At 35.1% G+C, this 21,185-nt stretch overlaps 1 protein-coding gene across 1 annotated transcript in view; it reads right to left on the reverse strand.

Moving 5' to 3' along the window:
• Window positions 1-2,511: 2,511 nt before the first annotated feature.
• Window positions 2,512-21,185, reverse strand: part of LOC145665181 (1,5-anhydro-D-fructose reductase-like) — a 96,935-nt gene continuing 78,261 nt past the window's right edge. Inside the window, exons 5-7 of the mRNA XM_081732465.1 lie at window positions 18,690-18,846; window positions 14,117-14,214; window positions 2,512-2,683 (exon numbers count right to left, since the gene is read on the reverse strand). Of these exons, the coding sequence (XP_081588591.1) occupies window positions 2,641-2,683; window positions 14,117-14,214; window positions 18,690-18,846 (298 nt within the window). The 3' untranslated portion in view covers window positions 2,512-2,640. The remainder of the gene's footprint in view (window positions 2,684-14,116; window positions 14,215-18,689; window positions 18,847-21,185) is intronic.

The following is a 21,185-nucleotide window of genomic DNA, read 5'->3' on the forward strand; positions in this document are numbered from 1 at the left end:
AAAGACTTAATGATTCACACTGTCAGCCATTGACAAGTTTTGTGATTTAGCTCTAAAGATTATCATTCTAATGAAAATCGTATGAAACCACCGGAAAAGTGTGCCCTTTCACATAAGAAAAGAATAATCAAAATTGGTTGAAGTTATGCTTGAACATAGACTCTATATATATTGTCTATGTTCACCCAATTTCAAGTTTCACAGGTTAGTTATAATGTGCGTAATCAACGAAGGTTTAACGTTTCAATTTTTCCCTATATAGCATCCATTGTGCATAAACAGAAGAGCATCTATATTGTGGAAATTAGTAAAGGCCAGCAGCTTTTCAAATGATTCAATAAAATATTATTGTAATACTAATTCAGCAAATCTTCGTTACCTGCGTCAAAGTATTAAACATATTCATGTTTATGTATTAATTATAGTCGCTGTAACTTTTTATAAATCATTTTTCATTTAAATTTAGTAGAGTATACAAAAGTGGTTCTTCATTGCAACTTTTTGAGGAAAAATCTATGAGATTTTGAAATTACTGCAAGAGTAAGATTTGCTAACATGCTTTCTTCATATCCCTAGAAAAAACTTTAAAATTTTTAGTACATTTCAAACATATACTTAGATTATTCATTCTCATTGTATGGACAAAAGTCAAGTTTTTCTCACAAATATAAACAGTAAAAGAGGAAGTGTTTATTGCTATTCAACATGTCTTGACGTGACTGTTTTGTTTTTCCTAATCATTGGGGAAATTAGGTATATGAAGTAAATATAGTTCAGAATATTATTTTTAGGAAGGCCCTTAATGATCAAATTATGAGACAAATATCAGAGAGAGGTTCGTGCTGTATGGAGAGTTTCACTTAATTTTGAAGTGCTTCATCTCCCCCTCCACTATGTGAAACATTTTGAAAATTGAAGAAAAATGTTTTTATTTTGCATTTTGGTGGTAATATGGTGGGATGCTTCTCGGAACCAGTAGGGAAAAAGGGTTGAACCCAGACCTGTTTGTGCCATTTTTCTTTAACGGTAATCTCAAAATTCATCGATGAATTCCAGTTTAGCATAGTGATGCTCTGCTGCTACTTTAGGAATTTTCCACCACAATTTTTTTAACTAAGTAGTGTAAAGGCTCTGGAGCTCTCTCATAGCAATATGATTAGCGCACGCAGTGAAAGACCCGGGTTCGACTTTCGATGGAACTAATGTGGTTCGTGTTATTCCGTTATAAATATTGACAAACTAATGAAATGTTGGCTACTTACATATAAGCTTTTTAAAATTAAGCAATCTCTATTAGTATCATAAACTGATTACATACCTAATCTACTTGATCACCATTTTTCGGCAACTACCATAATCTATTTGAATTTAGTCGCACCTGAACAACACAGACTTTTTGACATAGGTTTAATTGTAATGTGACAGCTTTTACCATTACGTAGGTGTCAAGACCACATCTTCTCGGGTGAGGTTTGATTAACATCAAAGTTGAATCACCCGAACGTGACGTAATGTCACGTGGTATTATCTTGGGGGCAAAGCTAAGTTCTCTAAGTTTGTTATAAAGTAAATTTGTATTGTATTTAAAAATATAATGTAGATATAGCACATGTTGAAAGTAGAGTGGTACAGACATAAGTCTGAATTCATCTGTAAAAAATTAAGGATTGTGCAAAGTAAATGTTAATATTAGCACCGGACATATTGTGATTATTCTAACTTAGTGTTACATTATGTAAATAAGAAATTGTAAATAGTAAAAAATGATTAAAATTGTGAGTTAAAAACTCTAGAGCTTATCCGCGTGCCATTTGGTATGTCAATCTATCCACATCTTCCCAGATCCACTGTTTCATAAAGCTAAGTAAGACTATTTCTTTCTTAACTAGCTAGATTTTTATAGACCAACTTAGACAACATGGTATGTGCCTGATTCTCAAAACACTTACCGAACTAAAACTATTATACTACACTCAACAGTTCGGATCTCACGTTAAGCTATAGGGTGTTATCTATTAACCTCGGTGCTGAGAGACCAAATAAACCAACCAAGAATATTCTCTGACGTGGCTACTTAAAATACATATGCTAGAACTTGTTTCACAAGAGGTACTTTTCCTGTAATAGCTAGTGTAAAATTTCATAAGAGATAAAATAAAGTAGAAGTAATAGCACAAATGTTGTCAATTGAATTAGCATGTTTTAGTTTCTGTTTCATATAATGTTTGCAATATACGAAAGAAAACGCTTCTGAACTTATTAAGTTTTAAGAAAAAAACATGATCAGAGATGGAATGTTTCTGCAAAAAGATGTGTCGTTATGATCAACATTTCTTTCAGGTGTACTTAATATGTCAAACATGAATTACCATACTGAACTTTTATTCGAAAATAAGTTTTAAAGACTTTTATCCAAAGTCATATTTTGAATAGGTTTGGGTGCGATCACTAAACCATTAAAATAACTTATTTACTCAGAAGCAATTTATTTTTATCATTGAACAATCAGTATTAATGGTAACACAAAAGCTTGTATTTTATATGTCTGCTATTCTTGATGTAATTAGCTACATTTTTAAAGATGCAACTGAAAACTTTCGTGATTGTGGTCCTTCACGAAAAGAAACGCAATCTCACCCTCTAGTAAAAATCATTGTACGGGAACTCTGGATGTGTTTCTGATCTGAAATACAAATATAAGGAATTACATTAATAGTGACATAAGTTTACTCAATATCGGTAACAAAATCATTATATTAACGAAAATGAAAAATTAATCTGTAATTGGCTGAAATATAAGGAGAAACAAAATTAATATAGCATATTACAATAAGTCGCAATAAAATACAATCATATTCAGAATACTTGATAATGCAATAAATCACTCATGCACTAGGCCAATATCGGACTGACTGCATATAGTATAATTTCACCAGACATACAATGGGCTGTGTGGTACTTTACAAACATATAGAAACTTCAATATGACCGGCTGAGTTGACAGCCCCTCCCCAAATTACGTAACATTTTCACTCTTATAAGCCTAACTGCAACCAACTACTACAAAAGGAGGCCTAGCTGCTAATAAATTGTGACCTCTGTAATTTTGTTTACAGTAGCGGCAGTAACATCATATTTAATAGCGGAAATACTCATTGGAAATGCTATATACAGCCAGCTAAACATAAACGTTTCGTAATATAACATCTAACAAACCCAAATATTATAGTATAGAATCTATATTATATTATACTATAGATACATACAACTAGAGAAGCCCACCGTCTCCGACGTGCCTGACCTGAGCGGTATTCATTAAGTAACAATACGTATACTCTACAGATCTTAGAATCACATAAAGACATTGAGTGTGCAAGATCATAAACAAACATTTACGAAAAATAATTTCGTATACTTTGTCAGACATGGTTTGCATTCAATTAACGAAGACAGGAATATATGATTACTAGTGGCGACATTCATTATATAGAGACAAGATGATTTAGACATACACTAGAAAGTGTTTGATACATATAACATGAGAAAGACAATATAGCGCATATTACTATGCTGGTGCGAGATGGAGCTTAACTGGAACAGAGCTTATTTACTTTAGAACGACATGGCACCTTCGAAGTACCCACAGAAAAGACAATTATTAGAAGACATAGTTTTCATTGCTGATATACGAATTACTAGTTACGACACTCAGTTGGCCTACGCCCTATCGTTAACTATTCACGATAAATAATCACTTGTACTCAGTAGCGTACGCAGGAATTTATTTCGGGGGATCCAGACTCAATATGAGGATATTTTATATTAAAATTCTTAAAATTGCCCCTAAAATTAGGCTAAATTTATACAAAAGTCGAAATTTTTGGAAGGGGTCCGGATTCCCAGGACCCACCTCCTGCGTACGTCCATGCTTGTACTTAATAACTCCTAACACATAAATAAAATGACTTCTATTTTACTAGCGCAGAATGCGTAGACATGTGACTTACTTTCCATAGATTAACTAGTTACCAAAATGTTTATAATTCAGTATAGGTTTAGATAAATCCTACCAATGAAGAAGATTCCATTCCTTAACAATTAAAGTAAACGATTTTACCTGGCAAAGTCCCTTTAGTTCCAAGGTTTGAACAAGAAAGAATCCACATTTTTTCATATGACGCATTAGTAGGTTAATAAGCATTACGATAGTTCTGATTTTTTTACGTTCAGTACATTGAACTTACGCTTACATAAAATGAAGCGTCCCATTATATGATAAACTGTGAAAAATCATAGTAAACACTATTAATCTCAGTGTGATGGGTTATATTAATACCAACAACTACTAATAAGACCCAACAGGTTGCTCGCCATACTTTTCAGTACACTCCGGAAGTACGTTTCCGCGCCGGTTAATCTTTCTATGCCTCTGATTGGCCGATTCGAAACAACTAGGTATAAATAAAGGAAAATTAACTAAATGGTATTAATTTATAGACAATACAATATTGTAAAGTGACTATTATAATTGAAAATAATAATAATATACTATTCCTTATATAGCAAAGAAAACAAATATATTACTATAAAAACCATTACGTATAAATAGCATCCACGCCATCGCACAGCAGAAGAAAGAAATGCTTATGCAGACGTCTGAGCGAGGCTCGCCCGATTGTTGTCCATTTTTAGTCCTTCAAAGTGGACAAGAACCAGAGAATATTTCTCTTTGGGGAATTATGTAACGACCAAAGAGGGACGTTACATACCCGTACCAATTACAGTAATGATATATCAACTTTTCGAAACAGAGGGAACAACCGTGATCGAGACAATTATAATCGAAGTAGAGATCTTTTTAACATTAATATAATAAAAGTCACAGGAACGATAATAGAAGTAATTTTGTCCAATGTGATCATTCTAAAATCACATTGGTCAAATCTGAACCATAACCTCTCTATTCAAATTGATAATACCTATTAAAGGACTATCTATCTACAATTGACAAAGGTCCTAAGTGGTCTTGCTACAGTAATTCTTAAGCTAAACTGGTATGAAAATCGATAACTAAGCAAGGCATCGACTGCATACATTGTTCTCTTATTCCGCTAATATCAATGACTCCAGTCGCGATAACATGAATAACAGTGAAAGATCTCATGATCTAAATGAAAACTTAGAAAATTTTAATCGGTTTTGAATATATTCATCTTAAATCCGTGTTTAATCTGTATTACATCTAATCTTCCTAAATTTAAAGTGTCATTATTTATCGACGAAGATGAAGAAAATGTTAAGTATACCTGATATTTTCGACACGTCCTTCTCCGATTGTTCAAGGTGATGTATATGGAGTACTTCCGAAATTTGAAACAGACAAGATTAGGATCTGAACTTGATGAGTTGGATTGTATGAAATTTTAAACGGTAATTTTTCATCTGCAAAGCTAAGGCCATTTATTGTTATAGCATTGACTACTTTTACTGCAAGTGACATTCACACAGCTAAGGATTTTCAGATTTTAAAGTTAAATATGTATACAGTCGTTCGTTTGAGATGCAACTTTATATTATTAAAAAATCTCAAAACAGATTTTATTTTAGGTTATCCTGTTTAATTCGTTTTTAAACCGGCTCTGGATTTTAAATAAACGAATTACGATTCGAATAAATCAAGTACACTAAAAATCAATTACATTCCCTTTTAAAATTAGTCAGTTAGAGAATGTATTTAATAAAGGAGTTTTCTTTATTGACGTGTCATTCTATAAACTTGTAAAAAGTGTAGGAAATTACTTAGTCCGTATTCTACGGAAGATTTCTATAATAGTTTAATAAGTTTACTACCTGCTATTAGCCAATTCAATTTTTCATACCACTGGTACGTATTAGTTAATCCTTGCTATAAGAACTTCGTAAGCTATTAAGGAGGTTTGGGTACAAAACCTCGCGGCGACAACCTCGCGGACCAAAACCTCGCCTGGCCAAAACCTCGCCTCCCAAAACCTCGCCTCCCAAAACCTCGCGGCCCAAAATCTCGCCGGGCCGAAACCTCGCCTGGCCAAAACATCGCGGGACAAAATCTCGCCTGGCCAAAACCTCGCCGCCAAAAACGTCGCGGGGCCAAAACTTCGCCTGGCCAAAACCTCGCCACCCAAATCCTCGCCTTGCCAAAACCTCGTCTTCCAAAACCTCGCGCCCCAAAATATCGCCATACCCAAAATCTCGCCTGACGAAAATGTAAATGTTCCAACATATGATAAGGATGACGGTATAAAAGACGCTGTTTCAGAAGTAGTATCACCGGGTATTTGACCAAGTTCCGCGATACCATATGAAAATTCTATTTCTGTATTAGAGGATTTCAATGTGAAGGTAGGGCGACAGGATGTTTTTAAACTAGTTATAGGGAAAGAAAGTCTGCATAAGGCAATGAATGACAACTAACGGGGTTAGTTTCGTGAACTTTGGAACATCCAAAAACTTAAAATTTTAACAAAAATCTAATAATATTTATGAAAGTATGAAATAATATATGAGTTTTTACGACGTCCCTTGATTATGTCCTGTAGGTTAAAGGAGACGTAGATGACCAGGATGAAGGAAATGATAGAATAAAGAAAGTGGGAGGAAACGGGAATAACCCGAGAAAGCCCACGCACACGATGTTTTGTATCTTCTTCTTTTTCTTCTTCTTCTTCTTCATCTTTTTTTCTTCTATTTATTATTATTATTATTATTATTATTTGTAATGTGGAATTGCATATTAAGAAACTCATTGGGTAAATTTTAAAGAAAAGTTTGATTCGCGGCAAGGTTTTGGCCACGCGATGCTTTGGGTGGCGAGGTTTTGGCCCGGCGAGATTTTGGGTGGCGAAGTTTTGGCAACGCGAGGTTTTGGCCACGCAAGATTTGGGCGGCGAGGTTTTGGCCACGCGATTTTTCGGCCCGGCGAGATTTTGTCCCGCGAGGTTTTGGGCGGCGAGGTTTTGGCCCGGCGAGATTTTGTCCCGCGAGGTTTTGGCCGGCGAGATTTTGGGCGGCGATGTTTCGGCCGCGAGATTTTGTCCGTATCCCTATTAAGGAATATCCTGTCATCATTATTTACGGAAGCTGTACGATGATTCTTATGTAATAACACTATATTTCCACTAGAAATTATAGTTTTTATAGGTGTAATTATTTTTTCTATTGTATTTATATCTGAAAACTTTCTTCGATATTGTGAAAATAATTAAGTGAAATATGAATCCAACTGCAAAAACTCTTCATCCTAGGATTAATTGGATTATATAAAGGTTACAGAGATAGATTTAACATTCGAGCACATGTCTTGTTCTCTGAATACATCGGCTGATATTCTAAATATCTATTCTCTTAGGAGTTATTTAAGCGACTTTTGAAAATTTTAATATCAACATTATTTTGCAGGAAGGTGTTCCTTTCGTGGTGGAAGAAAGAGTTAAGAAAGCCAATGAGAAATCCTTAATGTATTCCATAAATATTCAATGAGAATCCTAATATTACTCATTTTCGGTGGATGGAATCTTCTATTTGAATAATTCACATCAGTTCGATGGATTGTTGGAATTCCAAGAAGTTCCGAAGTTATATGCAAAAGTAAATCAAACAGCAATTTGATATAAAGAAAGGTTTACATTCACCGACTTCTGACTGAACACGCCAAGTAATGCGTGCTGACTTGGTTAAACTTTGTAAGGACTTTCAGAACATGCAATGACATAGTAGTCGCATATGATCGCTAGGGAAGCTTCAGTCCCATGGCTGAGTCATCTCATCAGAAAGTTTGTATGCATATAGTCGTGATACCTTCCAGTCCAAATTCATCTTTTTCCTGCATCGAGTGAGGGGTGAAGGTAAAACTGGTTGGTATGTAAAAATAATCAAGAACAACTAATATTAGTATCCAATCCGTAGTTCTCGTGATAGCTGAGATCAATAGTGACAATTCTAGTGCCGTTTAAGTCCGAGTTCAGGAGGATGAGAAAAGGTAGGTAGGGATGGAGGTGCAAAGAGGAGCCATTAAGAATTTTTATCATTGCGCTTCATTGAAATGCATATCCTAAGGGTGGAAGAGGGTTCAAGTGTTCAATAACGCAATATGGATCAAGTAATATCAAACCAATGTAAGACTTAATAAATAATTCCTCGTATAGAAGCATTGACCATACACCATCCAAGATATTTTTTTCTTTTTCTTCAACGGAGAGATTAAATGGTACTTTGCTTTCGCTTCATAGGCTTTAAAATATTACTAGTATGACTAAGAAGAAACAAATAATTCCTAAGTTAATAAGTAATTTCTGACAGAAGTGACAGGAACAATAAAAAAGCAGGACGAGCATTTGCTATTCAGCAATTACATTAGATAATGATTCGTACTCATTACTTCTCCCCTTTCAATAAATATGTATTATGTTTATCCATTCGTGGTAATTATAGTACCTTTAAAGATCGTATTGCTTAATAGACTAAAATTAATTCGTATTATTACGGAGAATTTCTCTATATTACAAAGTTAAACAATTTTCCAGAGAAAAAACTAAACTTAAGTATGAAGGATTTCAATTTACACGACTGCTTAAATTAATATTCATAATATCGTGTCCTGTAGTTAAAAAAGAGATTATATTAGTTGCGTACTAAACTTTATTTTTACTCTTTGATTAGTTGCCCAGAAAATAAATATTTTCTGATAAAATGGAGAACATATATTTTCCATTTTACAAAAGAATATCAATTTTGCTTCTCAGGAAGATTGTAATGGTCTGGATTGATCACCAGCTAAGATTAGATCCTTCGTTACATTTTTACTACAAATAGTACCTTTGTTTTGCATTTTATCGATTGTTTTTGTAGATTCTGTCACATTTAGTATTGGTTTCAAGATAATTTTATACTTTTTTTCAAATTTTCTTCATAGCTTGTGTAAATTACTTTGTGGAGAAAATGCAATGCTTGAATACTTGCCCGAGATTATTATTACCCATTTATAATTATTAGATTATTAGTTATTCATAATAATCGCGATGTAATATTTACCATTAAATTTAAAATTTATATTTTATTTATAGCTAGCTGAATATATCCATTTTTTGCATGGGGGTTGTATTTGGAAGTTAACACCTGTGGGAGTATCACTATTGATTTCAGCGACAGCGAAAACTATGGGTTTGACACTAATATTGGTCATTTTGAGCTATTTTTACATTCTCGGTATCCCCCACTGACCCCCGGCTCGCATACAATGGTAGCTGAATTTGCAAATCATCGCTAATAGAAGTGTCACCATTGATCTCAGCGACCGCTTAAACTATGGATTTGACACTAATATCGGTCATTTTGGATTACTTTTACATGTCTCGGTATCCCCGCCGGTGACCCCCGGCCCGCAACGGAATACGGTGAATTTGGAAGTTAATGCGATCAGAGTTTCACCATTGATCTCAGCGACCGCGAAAACTATAAATTCGACACTAATAGCGGTCATTTTCTACTATTTTCACATGCCCAGGTAAAAGCCCTGAGACCCCTATGTTTCGAATTAAAAAAAAAAAACTTTGCCTTGGTCTGGAGCCTGGATTAAGGTATCCATAACCAACATTTGGTAACTCTCGGTCAACTTGACTGGTCCCCAAGCTGCTCCCGGTAAACGCCCCCCTTCCTGAGACCAATCTGGTTTGAAATTTTGAAAAAAAAATAACGCTTCGTCTTGGTCTGAGGCCTAGCCTAAGGTACCCGTGACCCAAATTTGGTAACTCTCGGTCCACTCGTCTGGTCCCCGTTCCGCACACAGACACACAGACAGACAGACAGATACGTACACAAACAAACTCTTTATTTTATTTATATTCGATTATGTTTTAAATTGTAGCTACGATATTTTAAGTCTTATGTTATTATACTATACACTAAGTTAAGCGACTCCAAAATTTGAAAAACAAGGCATTGTTTTAGCCAATATCCGACCTTCTTGTTCGTTCTTCCTCATGCCACTGAAAATTAACTCTTTCGATTAAACGTGTATAAAGAAACCAGATTCATTAATAGCAGGTATCAGTCAGCATGATACTGGTAGACACGAGGAAATAAGAAAATTGAAGGTCCTTCTAAACCATATCTTTTGTCTGAACTGCCCAAATTATAAATTATAAATTTGGATATAATTGGTTAATGGCAATATAGCTTTGAATTTGTTCAAACAATTTTGACAAAAACTGTAAATTTTCGAAGGATCTTAGTCCCTGACCCTCCCATAGCTATCGTCTTATTGGAGGATTTTGTGAACTTATTATAAGTATATAAAGAGATATTGTCTAAACAATAAAGTTACCAGATTATGTTTTCTCTTATGCGAATATTCTTTCTGAAACTAATATTGATCACTAGTTCGAATTTAGAAGAATATCATTGTACTAAAAGGAGTCGTATTTTTTCAATAAACATACATGTATATCAAGAGATGTGTATCAATATCAGTATATTGGTACAGATATTGTCAAAAGATGCCTGGATTCCGCGTCATGTAGATTCGGGACGTGACACACCAAAAAAGCAAGATGCAAAGTGGTGGGAATTGAAAATAGTGAGTGAGCACAAAACGCTGTTGAAAATGTAGCATGCTCTTTAAGAAGAAGTAATAACTTGTATCAATAATTAGTATCATGACTTATCATTTGGACTAGTGTTAGCTATACAAGATATCTGGTGTTCTGGGGAAACAACCGTGTAGAGTTGAAATTTCCTGTTGTAGCCATTAATAGGAACCTGCGTGAAGCATAAATATTTTTAGTATAACTAGTATTACTTCACAAAGAGTAATATGATAGGAAGTGAAACTCTCTGTGACTTCAAAGAGTTATGACCACATCAGTTCAGGAGAGCTTTAGATATATTCACCCATTAACCCATTGGAGTTTCGAGACCTGAAAGATGCTGGTGGTGAATGTTTGTGCACAATATGTTCTAAAATAGAACTTCATGTATGTTCGATGGGATTAAGATTTGCGGAATGTGCAGGGTAATCCATACAATTCATGTCCTCACTCATAAATATCTCTGTAACTTTGGCAGCTCAACATGCGAGAGCGATGTCATTAATATAAGAAAGCTCAGAACCTAGAGAACCACGAAAAAGAGGAACATATCCTCCCAATTCTTGATAGAATATTGTTCTCCAGTAATGAATCCTACGTCGAACATGTGGAATAGATGTGCATCCATTTTTCATTATGGTTCCATACCATAACGGCAGGAAGTCCCACATTCACATATGTGCTGTTGATAGTATTACACTCCCCGCCCTCTCTGCACCGTACGATATTCAGAACTATTTATAGCACAGAACCGCGATGCGCCTCAGAGCATCACAATGGATCATCTCCCTTAGTACAAATTAAGATATTTCCTATGCCACTGTAATATGGCACTACGGTAGACGATAAAAAATAGAATAAATTAAACTAGTTTCCGGATATACAACTTAACATTATGCAGTAGTCGTGAAAGGATTCTGAGAAGCATATGGACACCAGATACATAGAGGAATATGTGAACAATTTCTGCTAAGGTGGCAAATAGATTCCTTTTTGCCAATAGTCACGTGTACCGATCCTGTCGTACTGTTCTCTACCTTCCACGACCACCATCATTCATACGGCAAGTTGTTCATCTTGTAACAGCAGCTTTCCGAAGTCGAGGAATGACACCCTCAGATAGCCCATCAAGCGTGCAACTGTTGACCCACTTAAGCTGATCAACGGCTCTTCCACAATCATAATCACTTAAATAAACCCTTCCTATCATCTTCCAACAAACTATTCTCTTCATATGACAGACTATTCACTTTGCACTGCACTGACACTGACATATTTGACTCTATCTCGTGATTACCACATACTCAGTCAGTGTCACAACCTTTTCCTGATGACAACGTTTCAAGAGCACGATTGTCTCCACTGATTATGCAATAGTTCCCTAGTTCCTTGCACTGGTATATTTATAGAAATACACAAACACGAAATCGGGTGAACAAAATTTATGGGTTAATGTTTGCCTGTTCCTAAGTAATTGCCAAGTGGTATAGTAACAGATCCTGTTTTTCAGGCGTTAATTTATCTCACATTCCCATTTCATGGATTAGTTTACCTCACTGGCAGAGATTGATTCAAGATGAACAAGTACTTCAGAAAAGTTGGATCTTTCTCACGTTTGCTGTAATTTAAAGATAAAATTACAAGTTTGATTCGGAACCAGGGCTGATTATATCCAAAAATATTCTTATAATTGCACTATGTCATTCATTCTAGTACATGAAAGAAATGCTTGAAGCTACTGAAAGAATGCTTGAAATGTAAATTTCATCCTAGAAAGAGACTAACTCCGTTCCTACAAAAATACTGGAAGAAAACGAATCAGTTGTAGAAGCTATTCTTTGTATGTAAAACGACCCGCAGCATACTAACATTTAAATAGCTTTATGTGTATTGCATCGCATTTCCCTTTAGAGGATTTCCATTGGCCGGAGATAGTGCAGGCTGAACGACGGAACAGGGAACGCTTGAGGAGTCCGAAAGCATAATAGTTCTTTGGGCTGGCATCTGGACTCTTGACAGGAATATCACAGAGGGAAATTACCAGAATTCCAGTTTCCTGTTCCATACGGCGATCGAATTCCAACTATGTTTTCCTATGTGGCTCGATATCTTGTCTTTGGGCTGGCATCTGGACTCTTGACAGGAATATCACAGAGGGAAATTACCAGAATTCCAGTTTCCTGTTCCATACGGCGATCGAATTCCAACTATGTTTTCCTATGTGGCTCGATATCTTGTCTTTGGGCTGGCATCTGGACTCTTGACAGGAATATCACAGAGGGAAATTACCAGAATTCCAGTTTCCTGTTCCATACGGCGATCGAATTCCAACTATGTTTTCCTATGTGGCTCGATATCTTGTCTTTGGGCTGGCATCTGGACTCTTGACAGGAATATCACAGAGGGAAATTACCAGAATTCCAGTTTCCTGTTCCATACGGCGATCGAATTCCAACTATGTTTTCCTATGTGGCTCGATATCTTGTCTTTGGGCTGGCATCTGGACTCTTGACAGGAATATCACAGAGGGAAATTACCAGAATTCCAGTTTCCTGTTCCATACGGCGATCGAATTCCAACTATGTTTTCCTATGTGGCTCGATATCTTGTCTTTGGGCTGGCATCTGGACTCTTGACAGGAATATCACAGAGGGAAATTACCAGAATTCCAGTTTCCTGTTCCATACGGCGATCGAATTCCAACTATGTTTTCCTATGTGGCTCGATATCTTGTCTTTGGGCTGGCATCTGGACTCTTGACAGGAATATCACAGAGGGAAATTACCAGAATTCCAGTTTCCTGTTCCATACGGCGATCGAATTCCAACTATGTTTTCCTATGTGGCTCGATATCTTGTCTTTGGGCTGGCATCTGGACTCTTGACAGGAATATCACAGAGGGAAATTACCAGAATTCCAGTTTCCTGTTCCATACGGCAATCGAATTTCAACTATGTTTTAATTTGTGGCTCGATATCTTGTCTTCGTACAATTCAACGAGGTTTATGGTTTGTTCGTACAATGCTGGGATTTCACGTTGGTATATTTCGATCAGAACTTGAGTCTATAGTATGCAATAGTGATTTTGACGTTTCCCTCCACCTTTCGAAGACGCCTCGTGGCAATCTCATTGTGATGGGTTGCGCATATACGGTACAATTGTATATTGACCTCGGCTCAATATAAATAAATTAACCTCTGTACAAAGAATCTTAAGAATGTAATCTATGAATATTTGTACACTAAGGAAACCAAAAACACTTAGACTAGACATATTATTAAAACAATCACACATCAGTGACACAAACTCTAGATCAAGTACAAAAGACTGTAGGTTGCTGTATCTAGCAGAAATGGAAATTTCTATCATAGACAAAGAAGACTTTTGGTAAACAAAGTGAAAATTTACATCAAAATCGAAAATTGCTAAATCATTCCATACGAACAAATAGTAAATCGTCATTAAAAGCATGCAGAAACATACATATATTTCTTACCCTGGTAACACTGAATGATCAAAAACTCTACATACTGCTCCCCTGTCCAATGAGCTGAGGGCTCTCATCTGGTCCTTCGTTAATTCAAAATCAAACACCTGTTAAAGGTATTTTTAGTGTTAGCTCATTTTATTTTTAAAATAATAGAATGTTTACATTAAAAAAATAAATAAATATTGGGTAGCTGCGATGAAATTTATTGATAATGATTGCTCAGACGCGCCTCTTCGGTTTCGACACCTGAAATTTTGAACCGAAGCGGGCAATCATCAATGCAATCTTCTCTTCCTTCTTTATTTCATTATTCATTTTCATTTTTGGAGCTGGGACAAGTACAAAGATCAGGACGAGAGTTGGATTGTGAAACCCCAACACATTTAACAGAACAGAACAAAACAAAACAAAAGTCATTACAAAACAAGTCATATTATTCATTCAAAGTAAGTCATATCATGACCATAGTATCCAATGCTAACATACTTCTGATGTGCATTGTCTTGTCCTCTCCGTTGTGCTATATATGTGATAGAGGCTTCCAAACTTTGGATTTTTGTGATATTATAACATCCTTAGTTTGCAACACTGAATAGTAAATGTGGTGTTTTAAGTTTTCGTTCAACAAGTTGATTTGAAATATGTAATAATCTGAAGTAGTTCCATTAGAAAAAATATAACTATACTGGGATGACATGGCAACACTGTTCTGGTTTCTCCGTTATTACGGATGTTCCAAATAAATGAAATCAAATGAAATCTTTAAGTTTTACGTCCCACTATTATGCCGGTTAGGCTAAAGGAGACGGTGATGATGAGAGATGAGTGAAATGGTGGAATGAAGAAAGTGGGAGGAAACGGGGGAATCCCGAGAAAACTCACGAGCACGGTGTTTGTCCACCACAAAGTCCACACGGGGCGAGCTGGATCGAACCAGGGACCCCAATCATCGGAGGTGAGCGCCCTACCACTGAGCCACCGCGCCCCCGTTCCAAATAAATTATCCATCTTGTACATATACAGGGTGTTTCAAAACAACACCGGCAACGTTTGAGAGGTGATTCCTGCACCAAGATAAGACAAAAAGTATAGACCAACCAAGGTGCACAAATGCTTCCTTTCGAAGTTATAGGCTGCCGAAAATATGAAAAAATGAAATTTAAAGGTCTATAGCTCCAAAACTATGGAAGCTACTGTAGTCGGGTCAAGACTTCACTGAGGAACTAATATGTGCGCTATCCAAAAATACACGTTTCAGAATCCTAAGGTACTCACAAAGCAATTTTTATAGAGAGAGTTTGGCTACGGTTATATAGTTTGAAGTACTCTCCAACTGCCTCTACAAAAATGTTGCGGAAGTACCACAGGATTCTGAAACATGGATATTTGAATAGGGCATATATATATAAAGAAGAGAGTTAATAATGAATAAATTTTAAAATAATGGAGAATATGTCAGATATATGTATTAATGATGGTATTCGCCACGTACGTACTTCGGCAGGACGCGATGTAAATGTATTTAAAGTCAAAACTAAAAAGGAAAGAAATATTAATGTTGTTTACAATGCTAGATGTGGATTTGTGATTTGATATACTACTTCTATATTATTGCTATTAAAACATAAAGTCTCATTACATAAGTTATAAAAGAGCGCCGAAAAGGCGTAACTGCAATTTTATTAGTTTAGAGGCTTAAGTGATATGTGCCTCTCTGGCACAGAACCAAATGCTAATAACTCAGTTATACCTTTATATCATTTTCGAATAACGTTCCAAGGATAGAGATTTTCATTAAGGCGTCTTGGCACAAGAAAATTGAATCCATTATACATGTCCTCATAGCATTACTTCCAAATTTTAAAATTCGACAGTTACGCCCTTCTGGCGCCCAACCATCGAAATATAATAATAACGAAATAAAGTTATAAGTGAAACTGTTTAAATTTTAAGGTTATTAAGATTATTCTTTAAAAACTAATGTTCAGGTATGCGGTATAATATTATGTCAATGGTTCTATTTTATTACGTAGCATTTTGATCACACAAAACTTATCCTGATGTTACCCCTCACATTACTTCTTGAATCTTGGTTTTCTTCTGGTTGATTTCCCGAACCATTATATGTTTGGGAGGCGATTACGATGTGCCGGGCCAAAGTCTTGGCTTAGTTCAGAGAAATACATGGTAAGTGCATTTTCATGGTATAACTGAGCCTATGACAAAATTTTAATGTAGTTATAATTACATCGAATTGTTATTTGTTGTTGTATTGCAGAGGATTGATGGGTACCTGATAACATCTTCATGCGTCGACGCCATTTTCGGTTTGCAATTTACTTTTTCATCAAATCTTTTCTGTCAATGTAAACATTGTACAGCCAGGATTAAAATTAACTATTACAGTAAAATGGCTAACCACAACCAGGAAATGATGAGTATTTCACTCAATTGTTCAGTTCAAGTGAATTGAATTGAATCTACTTACATAGATTCTAGAGGGCAACATAAAGATTTAGACTAGATTATGTGATTTATTTATTATAAAAAAATACGCCATCTTTGCATTTGACTCTTTATGCAGAAGGTGCTGCTCTCTAGGAATTTTGCAACGCACTTGCTCTTCAGTTACGTTCCAAAGGTAAGGCGTGTTACACCTAATTTTTGTTATTACTATTATAATTTTGCAGTTATAATATTACAGGGGTATATTCTCATGTTATTCTTAAACGTTATACGTATGTGTGTAAAGAAAACGTGTTTGGATAATCTAAATATGTGGAATGCAAGTACAATACATTACAGTGAATTCTAAAGCAACTAATTTATGTGGAAACTAAATAATTGGAACAAACTATTGGAGGACATATTGTTCTACTGTATATGGAAAGAAAAGAACTGGAACTAACATTTGCCTACGGACTCAGTGAAGTAACTAGGCTAATTGCCGCCCGGGGCAAGAACTCGCCTTAGCGCCTCCCTGACCAATCAAACCAAAACGCTCCCCCAAATATTTCCCAAATTTTGAACCCTCGCAATCTGACACCCAGGGTACAAGTCTCGTTTACCCCACCCTAGTTACGTCACTGTACGGACTCTGGTACGTATATAATTCTTTATACTTCATTATTTTTTCGCTTGAATACAGAAAATTGGGTGCAGAATTTATGTAAGGGATTTAGTTGTTATTTTGATGTGTTCCAAATTATTAAATGAGCTCATTATACATTTATTTTCGGATAGTCACATTACATCATGTTATTTATCTACAATAAAATAGTTTTGAAATTTTTATTAGAAATTAACTTTTTCATTTATGAGACGAAAATACCAACATCATAAGACATTAACCATACTATCCGATACGTATGTATACTTTCTATATTTAAAAGATGGAACAACCCGTTATCCTGCCCGTAACCCGTTATCCTGCTAGTAAGTTGAATCTCATTCGAAATAATTCTAATTCTTGATCTATAGTCCTATCAATCCACTAGTCTTCTCTTGCTAGTCTGTTACAGTACTTGAATTAACTTGAATTAGCGGTTTTTCCATGAAAGCGCAACCAGCTTTCGTAAATTATTAACCTTTGAGTGTATGACAAGAGTTGAAAGTGTTAACATTACACTTTTTACACTCACACACTTCCACTAAAATTCATTGTCTTATCCATTGGTGGAAATGTTAAGTTCTGGGTTCACTTATTAGTACACTCAGAAATGAAACTTATTTCTTTATGTAAGGTGATCGAAAAATAATTGAATGTGACTTGGATATAGACTAAATAAAGTATATTTCAATATAACACAAGGACGAATCAATAAGTAGGGCTAATGCAAAAAAAAAATCTACAAAATATTATACTGACCTTGGAGATAAAAGTTGAAAGACACGATTGAAGTCGGCAGTTATATGATCAGATGTACCTATAGTGTCAAAAGCGTGAACTACTAAGTAAATATGACATTTGTGTTACAGACAAGTGAAGGGAAGATAGATGTATTTTGTTCATTGTACGCTAAAGGAAAACCTCGAGTGAAATACACAGGAGAATGGAGTGTGCATGGAAAGGGGTGCATGGATCATACCCACCTTTCCGGGTGATCTAAATTATTTAAAGAGGCCCCAGTGAATCTTGGTCGTCATATACTTGGCACCCAGTAACAACATTAAACAAATACAGTGTCATATCCATTGAAGAAGGAATTCATCCTTGAAGTTTTTTTGAACAAGTTCAACATTTTGTATGATACGGTATATGATGTGGTATATGAGAAACTGAAATTTCGCATTTACTCCCAATACTTCCAAAAGACGGATTCCTATGAACAAGCATTTTCAAACTTGTGCCACGATGGAAGAAATGTGTTGAAAGACTTGGTGGCTATGTTGGAAAGCAGCTTTAATGTGAGCCATTACTTTGTGTATATCCTTGATGTGTTACCCATTGCACTTTCTTCTACTAAATTGTTATCATTACTTACTGATCCAACCTCATATACAACTAAACTGCCTAGTATGCTTTCGTTATAAATTTTTAATGTTAACAAAAGTAATCTATTGTATGTAAACATCATACCTGAAAATTTTCCCTTATCCTTTCTTCGTAAGCACTCTTTGGAATAACAATAATTCCTTTTTGAATAAAGAACCGAAGGACGATTTGCGGTGGTGTTTTTTCATGCTCATTAGCTATTTCCAAAACAACCGGGTCCTCCCGAAAATCAGGACTCTCCCTAAAAGGAAAAAAAATACAACCAAGTTTAATCTTTTCTACAATATACCAAAAAGGAAATTTCTACACACAATACATGACATCATTGTACAGTCGACAACGATAAATTGTGATTCAAGGTGACACCTCGGTCGTGCTAACACAGCATTGAATCCTAGGAATTCAGAATTCGATCATCAAGGTTGCTAAAGAAGAAACGTAATAAACTCAAACAAACAATTTTGAAACTAAAAATTTTCAAACTAAAATGCACCAAGAATAACTTCAAGTTTCACGATTAACCATCAAATTTTATCCGGTTTTTAACTATTCGATTGAGAAAACAAATAAATGATTTTCGGTGCCTTGAACACATTTATCAGTGAGTGCACAAAGACATTGAACGAATATGTTTAAACTAAAGGTTATAAAACCAACATTTTCAGGCAAAAAAATTTAAAACCATTTTTTCTAACTAAATTTATAAACAAAAAACTTTTAAACTAAAAATTTAAACCAAAATTTTTGAACTAAAACTTTTCAAACCAAGATTTTCTAAAATTACAGATTTTCAAATAAATATTTAGACTGATCGGAAAATGTTAAGCGAAACTTCTAAAAAGGTATGCAGGGAAGGTTAGAAAGTGATCATCCAATCAGATTGCAATAAGAATAACTTTACCGTGATCAACCAATCAGATTGCATCTAAAACAGTAATCAGCCAATCAGATTGCATCAAGAATAACTTTTCAGCGATGAACCAATCAGATTGCACCAAGAGAAATGACCTTAGACAGCGAGTTGTAACTAAAGTTAAAAGTGTTGTTGCATATCAATCGATTTATCAGGTATCGTGTGTTAAAACTTTCACCTTACTCTAAAAGCCATAACTACAATTCTAAGATTCAAAGTGTGGAATTAATCAATAGGTTACTTATCAGATTTCAAGTCCAAAATTTAAAGCTACAGGTAAAATCAACCAACCAAATTTCAGGTAAGATAATATTACACCAATGATCTCAGACTATGAGTTGTGACTAAAGTTCAAATTATTGCTTCATATCAATCAAGATGAAAGTTCTAAAGTGTTGCATCAATAACCTTAGACCAAGGATGCAAATAACCACTCGCCCACTCGCTCGGGGCGAGTGGTTCATCGGTGCAGGCGAGTTTTAAATAGCACTATTATTTATTCCAAAGGTGAGTAAATGATTTCTATTGTGGGATGTAAATGCTAGTAGCTTTTTTTCTTGGGCTAGTAAAATTGTGTTGCTTATTTGCATCCCTGCCTTAGACTATGAGTAGTTACTAAGTTTAAGATGATCTGTCATCATACACAAATTTGGATTATGTTACCATTTATCTTACTGAACGTTAAGCACAACATTCAAACTTCGCACTTCATACTAGAACATTAACCAAATTTTGTTTTATCACCATTCTTAAATTTAAAAGATGCTCCCCCACCAAAATTTAAGAGACCTAAGTCCTATGAAAAATAGAATAGACGATGTACTTAACCATATAATCATATGCTGTAGTTAGGTTTCATAAGATAAATTAGATCAATAACCTAAAAATTTTGAATTTTTTGCAATTGTTTAACCATAGAAAGGAATAAACAGAACCACTAAATTTACAATGGAGTCTAGAGAAGGTTTATCGAATATTAGGAGTGGTCCTATGTACACCACCTAAACTTTAAGAAAATATCATAGAAGTATGCTTGTCTTATAAAAGGAAATACACCCTTGTGCACAACCATATATCCACATAACATGTTAAACCTCATCAAAGAAGATAAATTTGGTCAATAACACGTATCGAACACTTTCTACGTGGTACAACGTGTTCCATACGTTTATATTTTGGTATTTTTTGACCATAGGCGAGGATGAAAGGAGTCCAATGAAATGAATGTACAGACATGTATATATGGGTCCTAAAGAACATTTACATAATTTCATTTTTTGAAAATTCCTAAATTAAAGGGATGGTACTAAGTACTACTCCCAAAAATTTAAGATGATAGTATCAATTTACCCATGTCCAGGACCGCTATACCCATCCATATAACCACATAAGGTAATAAGGTCTCATCAAGAAAAGAACAATAGGTTAATAACCGAACACGTAACCGTACTAATATTTGGCAATAAATTACGCATGAAAGGGAATGAGATGGACCACCCAAATTCACAATGCATCCTAGACAATATTTACCAAATTTTTGCTTTTTACAATTCCCAAATATTAAGGGGTGAGTCGGTGTACCCCTCCCAATAAGAAAGGTCCACATAGAGATTCATCTTACAATGAAGAACAGAACTGAACTTTCGTTGGTAACCTACTTTACAATT

Source organism: Thermobia domestica, chromosome 11 (assembly GCF_964235325.1).
Source record: "Thermobia domestica chromosome 11, izTheDome1.hap1.1, whole genome shotgun sequence".
Classification (NCBI taxonomy): domain Eukaryota; kingdom Metazoa; phylum Arthropoda; class Insecta; order Zygentoma; family Lepismatidae; genus Thermobia; species Thermobia domestica.